This window comes from Pseudonaja textilis, chromosome Z (assembly GCF_049901715.1).
Source record: "Pseudonaja textilis isolate UNSWEBS1 chromosome Z, rPseTex1.2, whole genome shotgun sequence".
NCBI classification, from domain to species: Eukaryota; Metazoa; Chordata; class Lepidosauria; order Squamata; family Elapidae; genus Pseudonaja; species Pseudonaja textilis.
The window spans coordinates 56579344-56599604 of record NC_142008.1 but is presented as its reverse complement, the minus strand read 5'-3'; the positions used below and the strand labels follow the sequence as shown (position 1 = coordinate 56599604).

Sequence of the window (20261 nt, the reverse complement as noted above, 5' to 3'; positions counted from 1 at the left end):
TGTTATTCTCTAGGCCGAAAATTGAGAGGGAAGGCGTTTTACTTTGTTAATGGAAAGGTGTTTTGTGAAGAAGACTTTCTAGTAAGTGTGCTGCAGTCTTTTCCATGACCCTCATCATGGTCAAAAAATTATTTTTCTCAGAAGTGAGAGGATCCTTATTTAACATAAAATGATAGCACAAATGTAATGTTGCTTATGAACTAGGTTGTATGTCTTTCAGTAGTTCCAGGCTAAAGCTTACTTTATTTTAAAAGTAATGTAAAGAGTTAAAAAACCCACTTCTCATCAACTTCCTCTGATCAAGTGTCTCTAAAAATAAGATTAAATGAAGCAATCAGTAATGATGACTTATTTTTCATAAGTGTACTGTGACATTTATTGATAATTAACATACTTAGAGCTACGGGTGCATAAGATACAATCTAGATTGTTGTTCATATGTTCCCATAAGTATACAAAATACTTAACAGAAACACCAAATGTGGCGTGTATTTTCTTGTCTCACTATTTCTGATCCTATGTGCTATGATGCAAACCATGTGATTTACATAGGGACATCTGATACCAAGATGCAAGTATGGAAAGGTGGGGTTTGCATTGTGATATCTTCAAGAATGTTTTATCATTTTTTTTTACCAGATGTCTGTATGTCTACTAAAATGTTTGGGTTTTAGGTATATTTTCTGAGAATTGATGTTTCTAGTTAACAACTCAGATTACTCAGCATTGTTTACCCCAAATTTTTGGAAAAGAGATCAATAATGTTTACATTGTGCTGAGATTTTAACTGGGGATTTCACTTGCTTAATTGCTACACTATATTAGCATTTAGGAAGCTTTTAAAAGCAAGGAAATGAGAATGGCTTTTAAGATTCAAGGTGCTGGAAAAGACCATTTGTTGGTCTGATTTCCTGTTAAAAAGAACATCTTTATACTTAAACAATTTTGTTTTTGTTTTTAACTGCAGTATTCAGGCTTTCAACAGTCAGCTGATCGATGCTACATATGTGGTCATTTGATCATGGATATGGTAAGGGACATTTTATTTATAGAGAAAACCAATAGGGGAAAAGAACAGTGTAAAATAATGCACTAGCAATTCAGTATTACAATTTAGCTTATAAGATTACTTTTTTCAAAAAGTAAAGCAAGCAGGAAAAACTTCTAAATACAGTATATTGATGTAAGCAACTAAGAGAAAATGCAATGAACTAGTCGTACAGGTAGTCCTCAACTTACAATCAGTTGTTTAACAACTGCTCATAATTGCAACAGCTTCTTACCTAAATGAAACATCACACTGACCCCACCCTGATGTCACATGGTTATGATTTGGTTACTTGGTGACCAGTTCATACTTACAACTGGTTTTCAAACAGCCTGCAGACAGAATTGCCATTTCTACTCTTTCATCTTCTATCTTCTCCAGAAAGTCAATGGGGAATGCAGCAGAAAAGATTGCAAGCTGTTGCTCCTTGCTAAAGAGACTCCCTCTTGTCTCAGGAGGGCTGGCTGAGATTTGCCTGCCGAGGGGAGCTGAACTCCTTCGAAAGAATGGAGAAACAGAACTCAGATCCTAAAGATCCTGAAGATGTCAGATATTTCTCTACCCCACAAGATGATGTCAACTTTGCCCAGGCATTGAAGGAAATGTTTTTGGTCTCCACCCAGAAGTGGGATCCGACCGGCATAACAATAGATTTGGGGAGCACATGAATATGCATCAAACGTGCGCTACATGTGCATGCGCGCTACCTGCTCTGGCAAGCATTTACCTTCTCCAACTGATGAGCTGCACTCAGCTGTGCCGCACAAAGCATCTGAGGAGGATAATGCAGTCATTAAAGGACAGCCTACAGCCAGGTGGGTGGGAGGGCCAAACAGCAGACCAAAACCTCATCCCAGCGAACCAGTTCAGTGTCAACTGCTCTTTGGAGCTACCAGTTCTATAGAACCGGACCGAACCGGTAGGATCCGCCCCCTGTCTCCACCAAACATATTCCCTTCAATGCCTGGGCAAAAGCTGACTTTGTCTTGTGGGTGGAGAAATATCTGATATTTTCAGGATCTGAGCTCTGTCCAAAGCCATACCCTTCTGCCAGGTCATGAGAAGGATCTGAAATTGAAGCAGATAATAGAAAGCAGACTAAGATAAGGAGGATGGGATGGCTCAGTTGGCTGAGGAAGGCCACATGTGAATGTTTATCTATTGGGATGAAAAATTCTGCTTGGATTTGGACAGGAAGGATTTTTAGTTACTGAGTAGAGAGCCTCCCAAGATTTCCTCAACTCATCCTGAGGCATCCTGCTCTCTTTAATCTAGGACGCCATCTGCTAATGTGCACAATTACATTAGCAGATGGATGACTGCAACCAGAGGATTGTGGTCATTGACCAAAACAGTGGACTGAGAGAGTCATTGTTTTAAAATCACCCAGCCACTAGTAATCCTTAGCAGTATAGCTAAATTTAGTACCTTATTTTAAAATTCCTAGTCAGAATAACATAGAATTTTTAGTTATTTACTGAATTACATAAGGAAAAATTACAGACAAGAAAAAAGTTGTTTTAAAGAAAAAAAGGGGTCTTTTTGAAGGATTGAAAGCAGGTTGGTAGTAATTGTTTTTTCTGTAGTCCTAATTATTATCTGAAGTCTGTGCCTGTCTTGTTGGATTGCAGAACCAAACCAGACCAAATAGATGTGCAGATGACAGAATCCTGTGTAGAACTATATCAGCATCTCCTTGGGCAGTTTGAGCTTTTTGAGCTGGCACAGAAAGAACATTCTTTGTTGTGCTTTTTTGCTGACGTTTTTGATGTTAGGTGTCCATTTTAGGTCTTGAGATATGATAGAACCTAGAAATTTGAAGGTCTCTACTATTGATACTGTGTTGTCTAGTATTGTAAGAGGTGATAGTATGGGAGAATTTCTCCTAGGTCTACTACTTTCTACGGTTTTGAGTGTGTTCAGTTCCAGATTGTTCCGGTTGCAACACAGGCTAGTTATTCAACCTCCCGTCTGTATGTATGTATGTAATATGTTTATATTAAAATAAAGTAAATAAAGTAGTTAGTACATTAATTTGGAAAACCTTCTTAACTCAAGCAAAATGTTCCTTCCAAACGAATCAGTACAATTCAACATACTGCTTTCTTGACAAATTTAGATGTTTGTTTCTCCCATAGATTCTAACCCTTACAAGCAGCATCCAATAAAGCAACATGTATGCAGAAAAGAATTGACACTTAAAGATATTGCATCATTTTGTATTTTACTCTTGGCATTCATTGATAGTATGGTTTTTATTATTTTAAAAATTAATTTGAATGGTTGATTTGAAATTATTCTTGGAAGTTATCTATTGTATCATAAATTAAGGTCCAGTAAGATAAAGAGCTATGTAAGATTCATAATTGGTTTACATGTTTACCCCAATATGGAGGTTTCTTTTAGTGGCTACTGTTTGCTGTGGTGTTGTATACTAAAAATATTACCATATAATAAAACTACAATTAAACGAAGAGTTTTCACCAATATAAATCCCAGTTGATTACCAAATATTAGACAACATTGCTCAGTTTTATGGTGCAGCCTGTTATTCACATACTTCTAACATGCCAACAATTTAGATTAACATTCATTCAATCCTTTGCATTTTTAGAAATGCATTTTAAAACTACATGCTTTTTTAAAAAAGAAGATAATTTTGAATTTCTTATTGTAGATTTTGCAAGCATTGGGGAAGTCATATCACCCAGGCTGTTTCCGCTGTGTGATTTGTAATGAATGTCTTGATGGAGTGCCATTCACAATAGACAGTGAGAACAAAATCTACTGTGTCCGAGATTACCACAAGTAAGAAAAAAATTAAATTTGAAAAATTGCAATCTATATAATTTGTGTCCCGGTAAGTAATAAAGATTTAAAATATTATTGGTGTTTGATGAAAATGTGTGCATGGGATAGTTGATGGTGGATTGGAGAGAGCTTCTACAAATAGTTAAAATGGCAACAATAACTACAAATGTAAAATCAGGGAAGAAACCTACAACAGTGACATCTTCACCTCTGGGACAGAGATTGATTGACGCAATGTTACTGGCAGAAAAGACAAGTTCCGCCCAAAGTTTGCAGGTAGTATAGTCAACGCTTGCTATGATGCAGGAAATGATGGTTAAAAACCCATGAACTGATAGCGAGGAATCATGAAGACATGAAATTAGAAATGAGAACGGAAATAGGAGGAGTGAAGAATGAGATACAAAATTTGGATAGCAAAATCGGAAAGATGCAGGAGACAATGACAAAAAATGAACAATTTCTAACACAGGAGGGGCAAGAACTGAGGTGGTGGAAAAGAGATTAGTGGAATCGGAACAAAATTGGAAAGTCTTACATTGTGAACTTCGGGATTCTGTGGTGCATGTAGAATTAGAAAAAGCATCATTTTATTTGAGATTCCAGAACATTGTTGAAGATAAAAAGGAAGATCTACATGAAATAATGGCAAATTTGATAGCAACAGCCCTACAGAAAGACAAACAGAAAATTGAGAATGACATCGATGAGGTCTACAGAGTATATACCCATTACACCCAAAGACACAGACTACCCGAGAAATCCACATCAGATTCACGAGAAAGTCGATATGAGACATGTTATACAGCAAGACCAGAGACGAGCCACTGATATATAAAGATCATGAAGTGGTAACGTTGAAGCAAATACCTAGGAGAGTTAGGGAGGAAAGAAGGCTACCAGTTTTTGTCATCTCAGTTAATTAAGAATGGTATATCGTTCAGATGGCTCACCCCAGAAGGGCTCCTAGTAACATGGCAGGATAAAAAATATAAAACTGATACAATAGAGAAAGCGCATCAATTTCACGAACAATATCTGGGACCTGAGGAAGAATGTGAAAGTGGAGAAGATTTAAATACAAGAAGTCAGGAAGAACAACTCTCCAAAGAGAAAGAATTTGCACCAGAGTCAGAATCTCAGAAACTTAGAGAGGATGAGGATAACAGACCAAGTACAAGAGAACCAAGAACAAGGTAAGAAACAAAAAACGCTCTACACAGACAGTAACACGAACAGAGAAATCACCCAATTATCAGTTAATATCAATGGTTTAAACTCAACATTAAAAATAAAACAGTCATTTGAAAAACTCAAAAAACAAAATGCAGATATAATGAATACAAGAAGTACACATCATAGATAAACAGGCAGACCTCCTAAAGGATACCAATTTGGGAAAAATGTATTGGGCTCTTTCAAATCAAAGAAAAAGGGGTATCGTAGTATATATAAAAGATTGGCTGCAACATAAGCAAGTATATAAGGATGATGAAGGGAGAATGTTATTTATAGAAATAATATTAAACCAGAAAAAGATTTTGTTAGTTACAGTATATGCCCCGAATGTAAATCAAAAAGAATTCTATAATAAACTCCATCACAAGATAGTAGAAACTGAATGTATAAGTGTATGTATTGTAGGAGATTTAAATGTTGTTTCAGACAAGGACAAACACTATAAAAGCTCCAAAAAATAAATAAATAAAAATAAAAGGTGACTATTCCCATCTTCTTTTAATAACATGGTGAGGGAATTAAATTTGAAGGATGTGTGGAGAGAACTATATCGAACTAAAAAGCAATATACTTTCTTTTCCGATCCCCATCACTCTTGGTCTAGAATGGATCAGATATGGATGGACCCAGGCTTAATGGAAAACATTGAAAATATAGAGATTTTGTCAAATGTACGGGCTGATCATAACCCTATTCAAATTAAGTGGAAAAGAAAGAGAATGATTGGAAGATGGACATTTAATAATAGTATACTAAAAGATAACGAATATATTGAAATGGTGAGAAAAGAATTGAAAATATTTCTTTAAATAAATAAGAGAGAACATACGTCCCTTCAAAACCTCTGGGATACAACAAAAGCTTACGTGAGAGGTTTAACTATTGGCTATAGTATTAAAAAGAATAAAGAAAAAAGGCAACAACAAAATGTGTGGAGAAAGAAACTTAAAGATTTAGAAGTAAATAGACAAATTGATCCGAATAATCAAAACACTAGTAAAGAAATAGATTTGGTAAAACATAAGATAAATTTAAGTATGCAGGAAGACCTGGAACCCAGAAGTTAAAATAGGAAAACAAAATTATTTTGAAAATGCAAATAAGCCAGGGAGATGGTTAGCCCATAAAATAAAATAAAAAACAAGGAAAAAGAACGATTGTAACTCTCCAAGAAGGGAAAGTATGTACTCAGGCTAAGGAAAAGAAAGATATTGCCAAGGACTTTTTTACAAATCTATGCAATCAAGAAGAAGTACCAGAAGAACTTATTAATCAATATTTGAAGGGGAAAAAAATACCAGAAATTATGGATTAAGAGAATCAATTTTAAATGTTAAAATAATAAAATATTTTAAATAATAAAGTATCCACAGAAGAAATTAGAAAGGCAATTGGAGCCCAAAAACTAAATAAAACCCTGGGCCCGGATGGAATTCTGTCTGAATTCTATAAGGAGTTTCAGGAGTTATTGGAGGAGTTAATGACAGACTTATATAATGAAGCCTTGGATAGTGCTAATATACCCAAGTCATGGACCGAAGCATATATAACCCTTATTCACAAAGAGCAATCAGACCCACAAAAAATTCAAAATTATAGGCCAATATCACTTTTAAATATAGATTACAAGATTTTTGGCCACAATATTGGTGGAAAGATTAAAGAAAATATTAAGTAGAATTATTCATACTGACCAGAATGGGTTTCTGCCATATAGACAAATGAAGACAAATACAAGAATAATTATGGATGTTTTAGAATTTTATGAAGTACACACAACTAAAACAATGGCACTGATGTTTTTAGACGGTCAGAAGGCTTTTGACAATTTGAATTGGAATTTTCTTATTAAACAGCTGACAGGCATGAAATTTGGCAAAAAAAAAAAAAGGATTCATTAAAAAATATAGAATACCCAAACTGCAAAAACATTAATAAATTGGGAATATACAGATTATATAAGGATAAATAAGACAAGGATGTCCCTTGGCTCCCCTACTTTATATATTAGCAGAAGAGACACTACTGGTACAAATCCGACAAAATCAAGAGATCAGGGGGTTAAAAGTAAAAAAAAAGGGGGTACAAACTTCAAGCATTTGCTGACGATAGGGCATTTATAGTGGAAGATCCCCTGGAAATGACACCCATTTTGATGAAAGAAATAGAACAATATGGAAAGGTGGCAGGGTTAAAAATTAGTAAAGAAAAAACAAAAGTGATAACAAAAAACTGTACAAATGAACAAAAGAAAGAACTAACAAAGAGATCAGGGATACAGGTGGTAAATAAAGTAAAATTTCTGGGGATTTGGCTGACAGCTAGGTGCTCATCAATTAAAAAAGATAATTACGATAAATTAACAATTCAAATATTTAAAGACTTAGATAATTGGGCTAAATTATAAATATCTCTATTAGGCCGTATTGCAATAGTAAAAATGAATATGTTGCCAAAATTGTTGTTCTTATTTCAGACGGTGCCAGTCAAGTTGAAAAAAAGCTTTTTTGAAGAACTAAATAAACATATATCCAAATTTATATAGCAGGGGGGAAAACCCAGAATAAAATATACATTATTGAAGGATGATAGAAAGAAAGGAAGTTTTGGTCTTCTAGATTGCAAAACACTACTACTATGCTGCGATAGCAACTTGGCTCAGATTGGGTTAATTTGATAAATAAAAGGATCTTAACATTAGAGGGCTTTGATCTCCAACTTGGATGGCACGCATTTATGTGGGATGGAAAGAGTAAACACCACTTGTACTTTCAAAGTCATTATATAAGGAGTGTGTTATTAACTATTTGGGAAAAGATAAAAAAGTACATTAATGTAAGGTCCCACTGTGGTTACACATCCAAACATTTTAGATTTTGATAATATTGTAAGATATAAAGATCTATTACATCAAACCAGAGAGTTAAAGGATAGGAATCAAATACAAATTCAAGGAAAAGAGATAACATGGTGGCCCTATGCGCAGATAAAAACGCATTACAAAAAAGATAAAGAACAATTTGGTTTTAACATGACCTACCAAGAATTAGATAAAATTTGGCATGGAGAGGAAAGGAAATTGATTAGTAAAATATATAAATATCTATTGGTTGTAAATTAAAAGAAGAAAGAGTCAAAGAGTGTATGATAATTTGGTATTGAATTAGACAAGTGGGAACATATTTGGAAAATAAATTACAAATTAACTATGTCAGCCTCGTACAAAGAGAATCTCTATAAAATGGTGTATTGTTGGCACTTGCCACCTGCACCTTGCCACTTGCCACCTGTTTAAGATGTTCCCAAACCTCCCCCCAAACTGTTGGAAGTATAACTGCATCCAAGGAACATACTTTCATATGTGGTGGACCTGTCCATATGCTCAGAAGTTTTGGAAAAATATCAAAAATTGGATTCTAAATATAACTAAAAAAGAAGTAAAACTTGAATCGGAAACCTTTTTGCTGGGTATAATAGACTCAAAAATAGAAAAAAAATCAATATTTAATCTTGCACATTATAATGGCAGCCAGAATAAGTTATGCTTAAAATTGGAAAATGTCTATTGTCCCTTCAGAGGAGATGGTCGTTAAAAAAATTCACGAGTGTGCAGAGATGGACAGCCTAACCAAATTACTAAAAAACAACAAAGATAGTGAATATTACAAAGTTTGGAACTGTTGGTACGAATGGTTAAAGAAAAAGCAACATCTGACAACTGAATAAGTTATGAAACTATGAAGGACATGGGTTTAATCATAAAGCATTCTGTGAAATTAAAATATTAAAAGAACGAGGAAGGTATTGTAACAAGGTAGATCACGTCAATGTTATGGGGTAAAAGAAAAAAAGAAAAGAAAAATGTAACCAATGCTCAATACCTGCTGCAAAATGTATGTATGTATATATATATATTTGTTTATATGTTTGTTTCTTTTTAATTGTTTTAAATATATGAAACTTAAATAAACTTTAGTTTGAAACCGAAAAAAATAGAAAAGAAAATGAGTTGCATGGGGAAGTTTGTCAAAATACCAAGGATGTTCATTTTCATCATATTCTTTCTCTAAAAATAAGTGTTATTACTGTTTTTCATTACTACAAATTCACTAGAAAAGTGAATATTTCACTTGTTTTTACCACATTTACATGCCATGTTATTTATGTATAATTATTTTCTTTTGCTACAACTACTTGAAATTCAATATTAGAAGCAGTTTTAATTAAAAATAGCCAACAGAATTATCAAGCATTTTTATTATTTATTGTATCTTTGACATATATTGGATTTCTGCCCTGAAATTCTTTCATTTAAAACACAGCATAAGAAAAACATTAGAACGGGTCTGAACCTTAAACATTCAAAGAGCCATTTGGATCCGTTTCTTGCAGAAAAGAAAACACTGGGAGGCACAAAACCCTTTTGGCATCTAAAATGAGGATAACACTGCAGATATTGTTTTTTTTACTTTTATGCGATGTATAAAAAATGAGAGTGTGTTGCATTTATGGAATTAACAATCACCCCCCCCACCACATCTTGCCACATCCGGCCTCAGCTATGTTGTTCACCTTTTTCTCTTGGTCTCTCTCTGTTTCTATGTGTATGTGTCTAACTCCTTCTCTCTCTCTGTCTCTCTCTTTCTGTGTGTGTGTGTGTGTGTTTGCCTGTGTCTCTCTCTGTGTCTGTGTCTTTGTCTCTGTTTCTCTGCCTCTGTGTGTGTGTGTGTGTGTGTGTGTGTATCTCTGTCTGTCTTTCTCTGTGTGTGTGTGTGTGTGTGTCTCGTTCTCTATCTCTCTTGTGTGTGTCTCTGATTCTGATTCTCCGGTGCCTCATCTCTAGCTAGATCCTGCTGCCTGACAGACTACAGCAGGAAATGGCGGGTGGTTACTTCCGGCCCTTGTCAGTGCTGCACATGCCTCGGTCACTCAGGGAGACATGAGACCTGCTCTCTGCCCTGAGACACTGGCATTACGTGCTGCAGATTATGCTGCTGCTGTTGCCAGGGGCGAGTGGGGCAGGGTTGCATTGTGGCTCCACATCATAATGGGCTTAAGAAGAAGGAGGGGACTCTATCTCGCCCATTGTGAAGCATGTTAAATTTCACTGTGCTGCTCAAGGCGCTGTGAGAGCAGCAGGCAGGCCATGTAGGTGGCAACAGCAGTGCTGCGACCGGGTCGGGCCAGTGTCTCAGGATAGAGAGCAGGTTGCGCGCCTCCCTGAGCAACTGAGGCAACCCAACACCAACAAGGGCAGAAGAAGCTCCCACGAGACCCAGCAAGAGATGAGGCACCAGAGAATCAGCTCCACCGCAGTGCTTCCTGGATGTGGCTTACAGCTCTGAGCCCAAAGCGAGGAGTGACTCAGAGGGAGAGGCCAGTGGTAGGGCCAGCCAGTAGTGGGACCAGCCATTTTGCCGAACTGCACCAGAGAGATAAAAGAGCCATGTGCAGCTCCAGAGTCATGGGTTGCTGATCCCTGTATTAGAACATGAGGAAATGTCAGAAATAACAGAGTGTAAAATACAAATACAACTATTTATTGCAATTTCATTCATGGAGAAATTGTATTAAAGTAAAGCAACCAGCGTGAATAGAAATGATATTCTTTATCCTAATATAAATAAGGGAGGCCATGGATTGAACAGTAATATATAACTTGTTTCTATTTTATAGCTATGATGTAGCTGATATTCTGATAAATTCAAAACACATTGGTGGGGCCTGGAAGACGAATCCTTTTTTTTTTTTTTTTGCTATAACTGTGGATCATTCTACCTTTGAAGATCAGGTTGATCCCAACCCTGCTGACATTTTGTAGGACTCTAAAAGTTAGATTCTGTCCCAGGGCTTGGAACTCTTGAGGATGTGCAGGGGCCTGCTTCTAGTTATGTTAGTGCTTTGAGTTGATGTTGCTTGATCACTGTGTATTTATAATATTTATAATAATTTTATTTTATTTTAACTCTGTTTGCTGCCCAGAGTCATTTGTTGAGATGGGCATCTATATAAATTGGATAAAGAAATCTAAAGCTTTGATGCCTTTAAAACAAATATAACAAAAAATGGGGGGAAATGAAGTTTTCAGAGAGACACTGAACAGGAATGTACAATTACATGATAGAAAAATGAAGAATTTTTCCCTATTTATTTCCATTGTTAAGACTGGAGTAATAAAACTGTAGCCCAGTAGACAATATCAGGTTTCAACATCCTTTACCCATAGCCAGAATAGCCAATGAGAATTACAACCATTATTTCCTGATATCTTTAGCATGGTAGAATATCCACTTTCAACTCTACATTTGTCTGATTTCCTCGATTTGTAGACTTCTACAGTTTCAGCAGAGTGAGGTAGAAGAATACCTTATTCTTCTATCTAATAATGGTATTATGACCGATACCATTTTAAGTCAACCAGCAACACAATCAACTAATGGAACAGCTTGCCTTCGGAAGTTGTGGGAGCTTCATCACTTGAGACTTTCAAGAAGAAATTGCACTGCCATTTGTCAGAAATAGTGTAGGGTTTCCTGCCTGGGCAGGGGGTTGGACCAGATGACCTACAAGATCCCTTCCAACTCTGTTAATCTATAATCTATAAGTTGCTATTACACTGTGCTATTTTGTAATGCTCCTCTCAAATTTTAAAAAAAGTAAAATAGGTTATAGTTCAGTTTTATAATGCAAGTTTTCTTGCAAATTCAGATTTTTATATAGGGTATCAAACTCATGTCGTCATGGTGGCGTTACGTGACATATTAGGACTTATTTCCCCTTTGCTAAACCAGATGGGGGCCAGCACATGACGCATCCGGCCCACAGGCCATGAGTTTGACATCCCTGGTATAGGGGAATATGCAGAAATATGACAGGAAATGATTAGGTTGCAGTTTTAGAAGAAAATCTGAGAATTAGTATAGAATTTTAAATGCCATCAAAAATAACATTAAAAAACAACCAACTGATGCAATTTAAAAACTGATTGAATCTTAGATTGTCTTTTATCTTTAAATTTTTTTATTTTTTATTTTTGTGAAGAGTTTTGGCACCAAAATGTGCAGCTTGTGGCCTTCCTATTTTGCCAACTGAAGTAAGTAATGATATTTCTTTATATTATACTTTGTTGAAGTGCTTTTAAATAAATCCATATCATTTTTATAATGCAAGTTCCTATCCCTCAAGTTGGGAAAGTGCCTCTTACTGTATTCTAAACTTTAATGCAAATATGAAAAGCCATTGTGAATTGGTGGACATAAAAAATTGATGATAACTAAGAATTGGCAAATCACCTTCACCTTGTATTCATTATAGTTATTTATAATACAGTTGTCAAAAATCTGATAATGTTCCATTTCATACATTTTCATAAGAGGTGGTATCCAGCGGCTTTTATCTTTTAAGAAGTTGGAAAAAGATTTTATGTGATTTTCAGGATGATAAATATGGGAAGATTGTTTTCATCTTTCTTTTTGAAGTTTTGAATTTGAGATTTTTAAAAATTTTCCCTCTTTATGAGATCCTACACATAATTTATCTTCTGGGAAACTGCAAGAGTTTCTTTCCTGTTTAGTTCCTTTTTCTTTTGATTTGATTTCAGAGCACCATGCTTGAAGTGCTAAATTGTTTGATAATATTAAGACATATTGTAGTGTTTGAGGTAAAGTAAAAGACACTTCTATATTTGCATAATGCTTCATATGAGATTAATATACCACAAGTTTCAATTGCAGTATACTTTTAAAAGGCAAAATGAGTACCTTGTGTGGTTTTGTAAAGTAGGATAAATAAGAGTGGATGCCCTTTTGTTTTCTGAATAAGACTTATAAAAGGCTTTTAATAGTATATAGATTTTTTCCATTAACATGAGTTAATTCCTAAAAGCCGACTCAGCAGCTAATTAATATTTAATCATCTGATATAAATGAAAGAGAACTTAGGTAGGTAACCCAGAATGCTTAAATATATTAAATTTTATCTCTTGTTTAAACAATATCATGAAGAATTAGCCATTTAATTTGTTTCCTTAGGAGCCACTGACATAACTTTGAAATTATAGTATTTTTAAATACATGTTTGATGTATATAGCAATAAGTATGCTGGTGCATATTTTACTTTTGCCAAAAGAATGTTTCATAGGAATTAGGACTATATGATACTCTTTCAGTATGTCTCCTTTAAACAAATAAACTTTTACAGGGATCTGATGAGACTATCCGTGTAGTGTCAATGGACAAGGATTACCACATAGAATGTTACCGCTGTGAGGTAGGTTCAATGTTCTTAAACAAAACTATATTAAACAAAGCTAATAATTTGTAGGAATTGTACATATCCTACTTGAAAATTCTTACACTGCAAGTGCTGGAAATCCAGCATGGGAAAGTAGATTTTAAATAGAGCACTCAAGAGTGTCATTTTTACTCCTCAGCAAACTTTATTTAATGCATATAATGATTTCAGAGCATAGGTTGAAAATAGGGCTTCTGTCAGTGTGTGCTCCCTTCAAAATCCAAGAAAGAAATACTCAGACTCCATTAGAGCAAAGTTATCCTTTTACTGGAAATCAAAGTGGAAGCTACAGATGGAATTCCGAATCTGAGAAATTGGCACACAGATCACATATACAAAGGAATGGAATTGTTCCCACCCCCCAAAGTCCAAAAGACTCTTCCAATTAAAAGTTCTGAATATGATCATGTGGGCATCTTCAGGTGGTGATGAGGCCTCTGTCCGTTGACCTTGACATATTTTGATAAAACTTCACAGCTGCGCAAAAGGGGATAGAAGCTAGCAAGGAAATGGAAAGTTGAAGACAAGAATTATACACCCCCTCCCCTTGCTTACCCACAGTAAAGAAATGCAAAACACCTCCAGCTCTCTTCCCCACAAGTAACCCCTCCCCCCATTGCTAATGATAGCCGAAAGAATTAAGCCCGGCAGCAGAGAAGATGCAGCAGATAGGATATGAGATAGATAGCAGATAGGGTAGCCGAAGAGATCTTGAGACTGACAGCTTCCTTGTTCCTTCATCTACTGTATTAGACTCTGGAGTACGATTTTAATCAAAAAGCTATAACATTTTATGTTTAAATTAAATTATAACTCATCGAGGGAGATGGACAGCCATAGTTCATTGTGGGGTGTTTTTGGTGAAAACCAGAAGTAAACACCAGTTTTCAGCAAAAAATGTCAAATGGTGGTCACTGCAATTAGCAGTAACTGAAGGCTGATTACCAAGTGTCCAAAATGGGGGCTTGTGACCAAAGTGGTGGCTGTCAGACCTTTGGCAATTGGTCATAAATATTTTGGGGGGATCTGTTGTAATTTTGAATGGTCACTAAGTAATCACTTGTAAGTCAAGGACTATCTGTAAGCACCATCTTCTAGTTGAAAGTTTATGGCTAGAAAGTCAGATTTCAGTCATCAGAATAGAATAGAATAGAATAGAATAGAATAGAATAGAATAGAATAGAATAGAATAGAATTCTTTATTGGCCAAATGTGATTGGACACACAAGGAATTTGTCTTGGTGCAAATGCTTTTAGTGTACATAAAAGAAAAGATACATTCGTCAAGTCAAGAATCATCAGGTACAACACTTAATAATAGTCATAGGGTACAATAAGCAATCAAATCAGAGGTGGTATTCAGCACGTTCTGCCCAGTTCTGGAGAACCGGTAGCGGAAGTTTTGAGTAGTTCGGAGAACCAGCAAATACCCACCTCTGACTGGAGATTTTACAGTATCCTTCCCTGCCACACCCACCAAGCCAGGCCCACAGAACTGGTAGTAAAAATTTTTGAATCCCACTACTGAATCATGTCATACTAGGAAACAGTCAATATAAATTGTAAGGATACAAGCGGCAAAGTTACAGTCATACAGTCACAAGTGGGAGGGGATGGGTGATAAGGAATGATGAGAAGATTAATAGTAATGTAGACTTTGTAAATAGTTGGACAATGTTGAGGGAATTATTTGTTTAGCAGAGTGAGGGCGTTTGGGGAAAAAAAGCTGTCCTTTTGTCTAGTTGTTCTGGTGTGCAGTGCTCTATAGCGTTGTTTTGAGGGTAGGAGTTCTGCTGATAAAATGCTTCATTAGTAATATTGTTCCTTTTTCTCCTTCCCCCTGCCTCAAATTTTAAAGCCTGACTGTAAGGTCCTTGTGATATTTACACACAGAGACCATTCTGGATATATTGAATTAGCTATCACAAAGGGTTATATGTTTTAATGAAATTAAAATTGGAATTTAGCCAGTTCTCCAGAATAGAAATGCCTGGTGCTCAGATTCTCTTACATAATGAATCAACTAGTTTGATATGAATAGAGACTACATGTTTTATATTAGGAAAGGATCTTTATTAAATATCAAATAATTGTTCTGCAAGAAAGTACTTTTAAGGAAGTAGCTTATTTTAATCATTTGCTTTTAACATGAATGGACAGTTATTTACATGGAGCAGCATGGAACAATATGAGTGTATTAAACACCATTCTGTTTCCTTCTCTTTTACATAGGATTGTGGAATGGAACTCAATGATGAAGATGGTCATCGTTGCTACCCATTAGATGAACATCTGCTTTGCCATTCTTGCCATCTTAAGCATATAGAAAAAAGCATTAGTCCTATAGCTTCCTATTGGCATCACTATTGATCAGCTACCATGTTTCCCCGAATATAAGACCACTGTTTCCCCGAATATAAGACCTAAGGTCTTATTTTCTTTTGGGCTTGAAAATACACACTCAAGTTTATTTTGGGGGAGGTCTTATATATTTCAAGTGCAGGAGGGGGTGAGTGCAGGGACCAACGGGAGTAGGAGCGCAGCTCCCACTGTCCCTACCCTGTCCCTGTCCATCCCACTGTCTGCTTGCCCACAGCTGCAATTGGCCATTCTTGACACACTCTGGCCGCTACCTGCCCTGCCTGCTGGCCCAGCTATTGCTAGGACACTTCTTGGCTGTGGTGGGCACCATGCTGGCCGCCAAGCAGATGCCCATGCTGCTGCTTGCCTCGCAGGGACTCTTTGTTCTTCTGGCGTTGCTGCTCTCAGCCACCCTGCTGAGCTGCTCCTGCCTGGCATGGGGTGAGTTGTCCCAAATTGAAAACATTTGGACCATCACCAGACTGCTAGGACCTTTTCGTGAGCAGCCACTGGTGGAACCAGGCTGTCTGTGCCACTTTGCCTGCCGCCTTTGGGCTGGTGAGTGCTGGCCCTGCATGCCTATTGGATGCTGTAGGTGCTGGGCTTACAGCTACACTAAGCCTGGTGCTCTTGAGCCCTGGTAGGCGCTACAGCTCTCTAACTGGCTGTGCATGGGGTAGCTCCAGTGGGATGTTGTGGAGGCTACTGGAGAGAGCTGGGGTTTGATGGTGGCCTGGGCTGGATGGAAGGCTAGGTTGCTGCAGAGCTGCTACAGATGAGGCAGATACTGAAGGTAACCGGGGCAGCCCCACACTTGCCTCACATAGCCAGCAAGAGAGTGCAGCGCCCACTAGGGCCTGAAGAACTCCAGGCGAAGGACCCCTGCAAGGCTGGCAGCAGCATGGGCAGCTACGTGTCGGCCAGCACAGCCAAGAAGTTCTCAGCAGAAACTGGGCCAGCAGGTAGCATGGGTGAGAAGCACCCCGTCAGCCAGGCACTGAAGTGTTGCCACTGCAGAGAGAGAAATAGGTGGTGTGGGAGAGAGAGAGAGGGATGATCCAACTTTGGAGAGTTATACCAGGACAGTGATACGCTCTCTCTCTCCCTCCCTTCCCCCCCTCCCTCTCTCCCTCCCTCTCTCCCTCCCTCCCTTTCTCTCACGCACAGGTCCCTGGGGCAGCCACAACCCTTCACTAACCTGCTTTCCAGATCCTTTCTCTACTGCCACATGCAGGTTAAGAAAAATAGTTTGTGGGACTATGGTAAAAAAAAATAGTTCAAACCTCCCAACTTATGAAAAAAAAAAAAATTCTTGCGAAGTTGGAATATCTGACCTCATTTTTTTATCATAGTCCCTCAGACTACTCTTTTTTCCCTGCATGCAAGTAGCTGGAGGGTGGTGGTTTTCGCTTTTCACTAAGTGTAAACATGTGTGTGTGTGGGAGAAACAGAGCTCTTTCTGAGTCTTCTCACTGCCCTGAAAATACACAGCCATTGCTGTATCTTCGCTGTCCTGAAAATATGCAACCATTGCCATATCTTTCACTAGCTGGGTTGTGTGTGTATTTGCTGACAACCTTCAAATTGCACTCTTCTCCCTGCACTTCCCACCACACGGGTACATGCACGCGCACACACACACACACACACACACACACACACATTTACACTTACCGGTAGTGAAAAGACAGGAAGAATCAGGCTTTTTCTGACTCTTTTGCCACCCTCTGCACTACGCTGCTACCGGTACGCACTGATCGGAATAGGCCTTTTCCCCCCTCTTCCGTTCTGCAAAGGAGACACAACACATGCTACACATTAAACCGGTATATCAAGCCATCATTCTTTCCCAAAGGATGCCCCTAAACAAAATAGGGTGAGCGCTGGAATGGATTATCCCCATCTGCCCCTCATCTGACAACCCAAATCTTCATTGCGGCACTGCTTTTACTACCCTCCTTGACATTTCTGGGGAAGTGTCAAGAATTCCCTGGCCCTGGCTTACCAGCGGTGGGGCAGGATGCCACAAATTGCACCCCTCCTCAGGCTAATCAATCTATGGACGACTGGATTACCCTCCTTATTTCCTAGCCACTTTGGTCTCCTTTCTGCCCTTTTTTGTTCCCGATCACTCTTCCTTCACTTGCTCTCTTGTTTCTTTTTCACTCTACCAAACATTTTCCAGGATGGAGAAATGACAGACTCAAAGCTTTGTGTGCTTGTAAAGGGGACCATTTGAAACGAAATGATTTCATCGTGTCCTTTGCAAGCAGACCAAGCTTCATCTCCCTCTGGGCAAAAAATGCACAGCAGAGCCAGGCAGAGACAGAGGCAATCCCAATGCGCTGCCCGCTCGGTCCCACCATCTCTTGGCTTGCATGGCAGCGCCAAACAGGCATCTGTATGGGACATCAAGATTGCCTGCCTCCCCCATTCCTCATGCCTCAACCTGCTGCTGGTGCCACTGCACAAGTCAGGCAGCTGTGCAGCATGTGAAGATTGCCTGTCTTCTTCCTCCGCCTATCAGTATTTCAATGAAACTCTCCATCCCAAATTTAGCACTCAGAGACAAAGTCCATCCAAGAATTTATTAGAGACGTCATATTGGCACATCTGGGGAAAACCTGAATTCCCGTGTTTTTCCCCTGCTACACTAAAATTCACACCCAGCCCCTTACTGATGACCCTCAAGTCACACTCTCCAATCCACCTGAATCCATTCTGAATTTGCATCAAACCTAGTCACTCCCCTCCACATTCCAGCAACTCGACTTGAGCTCTGGTGAAATAATGTTGTTGTGGCTATCCTTCGTTCTCACTTCTCTCATTCCAAGTTACCCTTGTGGCAGCCCCAAATCTGAATCAAGATGTATTCGGAGCTGACACCACCTCTACCTCCATGCTCAAAATTAACTGTATTTGCGCTGCACCAAGGAGCTGGCAGGTTACATCGGCTCCCCCATGCTTGCTCCCTCTCATGCTGACCACACCCATCCCCTTATTTTGGGGGCAGGGCTTATATTAGGCCCACCCCCCAAAAAAATCAGGCCAGGTCTTATTTTCAGGAAAACAGTAATCTAAAGTTTCCAGAATCCTGTCAAAGGAATAAGTAATTTTAGGGAGCATTTGTATCGATATGGGCATGAAGATCTTTTATCTGCATAGGACATTGACAGAGTACATATGGTATTATCCAGGGTACCTTATAGTTTCTTTGCCCTTAGGCTGAAAAAGTGGAGGAGGGATATTTGGATCATTTGAGGAAAAAAACATTAGAAGCAAATATGATACAACTTTCCAAACTGTAGGTCTTCAGATCTGTACAGTATATTTCTCAGTTATAGTTCCTACCATCATTTGTAGAAATATATGTCAGTTGGCCCAGAGTTCTAAGAATACATTAATGTGTTCTCTTAGTGAGAGTAATGTCAGAAAATTACATTTTTTTTAGTGCAGGTTGCCTTCTGCCTTCCCCTTTATAATTTGATGCTGATTTCAAAAATACTTTGAAAACAGTTGATCTGGTACTTTCTCCATTTCATTTAGACTCACAATGTCAGAAATGTGACATGTACAGGTGTGTGAAATACCAGGCAGTCAAAATAACCCAAGAGCACATACGGAGATAGCTACTATTACAACTTTTATTTGAGCACTTGAAACAATTTGAGATATGAACTTTTAAGATAATTTTTTTAGAGAAACATTGAAAGGGAGAATTATCTGTACTGAAGAAAAATTGGTATGTATTCCTTTAATTCTCAGATATTATGTTTAATATATCTAATATTACATCTTGTATACTTGTTCCTAATTCTTAGGATAAATCAAGCAGATGATGATAATTTTTTTGTCCCAGGTGTTTATCATTTGATTATCCATATACTACCCAACTTTATTGTGTGCCAATAAACTAATTTCACATCATTTCTGGTTTGTATGTCCAACTTTAGAAGATGTCTTAGTCTTCATACATAAAGTTGAAACCATTGCAATATCACAAATTCTAGAATGCTGACATGAGTAAAAATATTGAGTTACTGCCATATACAAGATGGAGATGACATAAAAAACGAGTTTCATATGCAGTTTTCCTATTCATGGAGCTTCTAGAGGATCCAAGCAACATTGCAACAATACTGAATCATAGTTATGAAGTTTGTACTTTTATATATACAAATTAAACATCTCAAGTATATTTTAGGATCATTGTCTTGACAACATAGATGGTTAATTGCTAAGGAGTCATATTAATTGGTGACACTACTTTCCACATTTGTACGTCATCTGCTTACAATCTGAATTTTTATAGAAGGCTTCTGCAAACAGCATAATTTTGTTGCTATCATTTCACATTTATAATTCAGCATATACCTTTAAAAAAAAACAACTACATAACCACAACACTCATTCAATATAAATAATTGCAAGGGTTTGGTATATCGTTTTTATATCTATCTATCTATCTGTCTATCTATCTATCTATCTGCATCCATTCCTTGTATTCTC

At 37.6% G+C, this 20261-nt stretch overlaps 1 protein-coding gene across 3 annotated transcripts in view; it reads left to right on the top strand.

Moving 5' to 3' along the window:
* The window catches only part of LIMD1 (LIM domain containing 1), an 80003-nt gene extending 60324 nt beyond the window's left edge, over positions 1 to 19679 (top strand). For 2 of the 3 annotated variants that reach the window (XM_026717829.2, XM_026717830.2), the window contains exons 4-9: positions 14 to 81; positions 968 to 1030; positions 3726 to 3856; positions 12140 to 12191; positions 13299 to 13367; positions 15624 to 19679. In XM_026717829.2, the coding sequence (XP_026573614.1) occupies positions 14 to 81; positions 968 to 1030; positions 3726 to 3856; positions 12140 to 12191; positions 13299 to 13367; positions 15624 to 15761 (521 nt within the window). In that variant the 3' untranslated portion in view covers positions 15762 to 19679. The remainder of the gene's footprint in view (positions 1 to 13; positions 82 to 967; positions 1031 to 3725; positions 3857 to 12139; positions 12192 to 13298; positions 13368 to 15623) is intronic. The other variant, XM_087916752.1, reaches the window with a different exon arrangement.
* Positions 19680 to 20261: the final 582 nt, after the last annotated feature.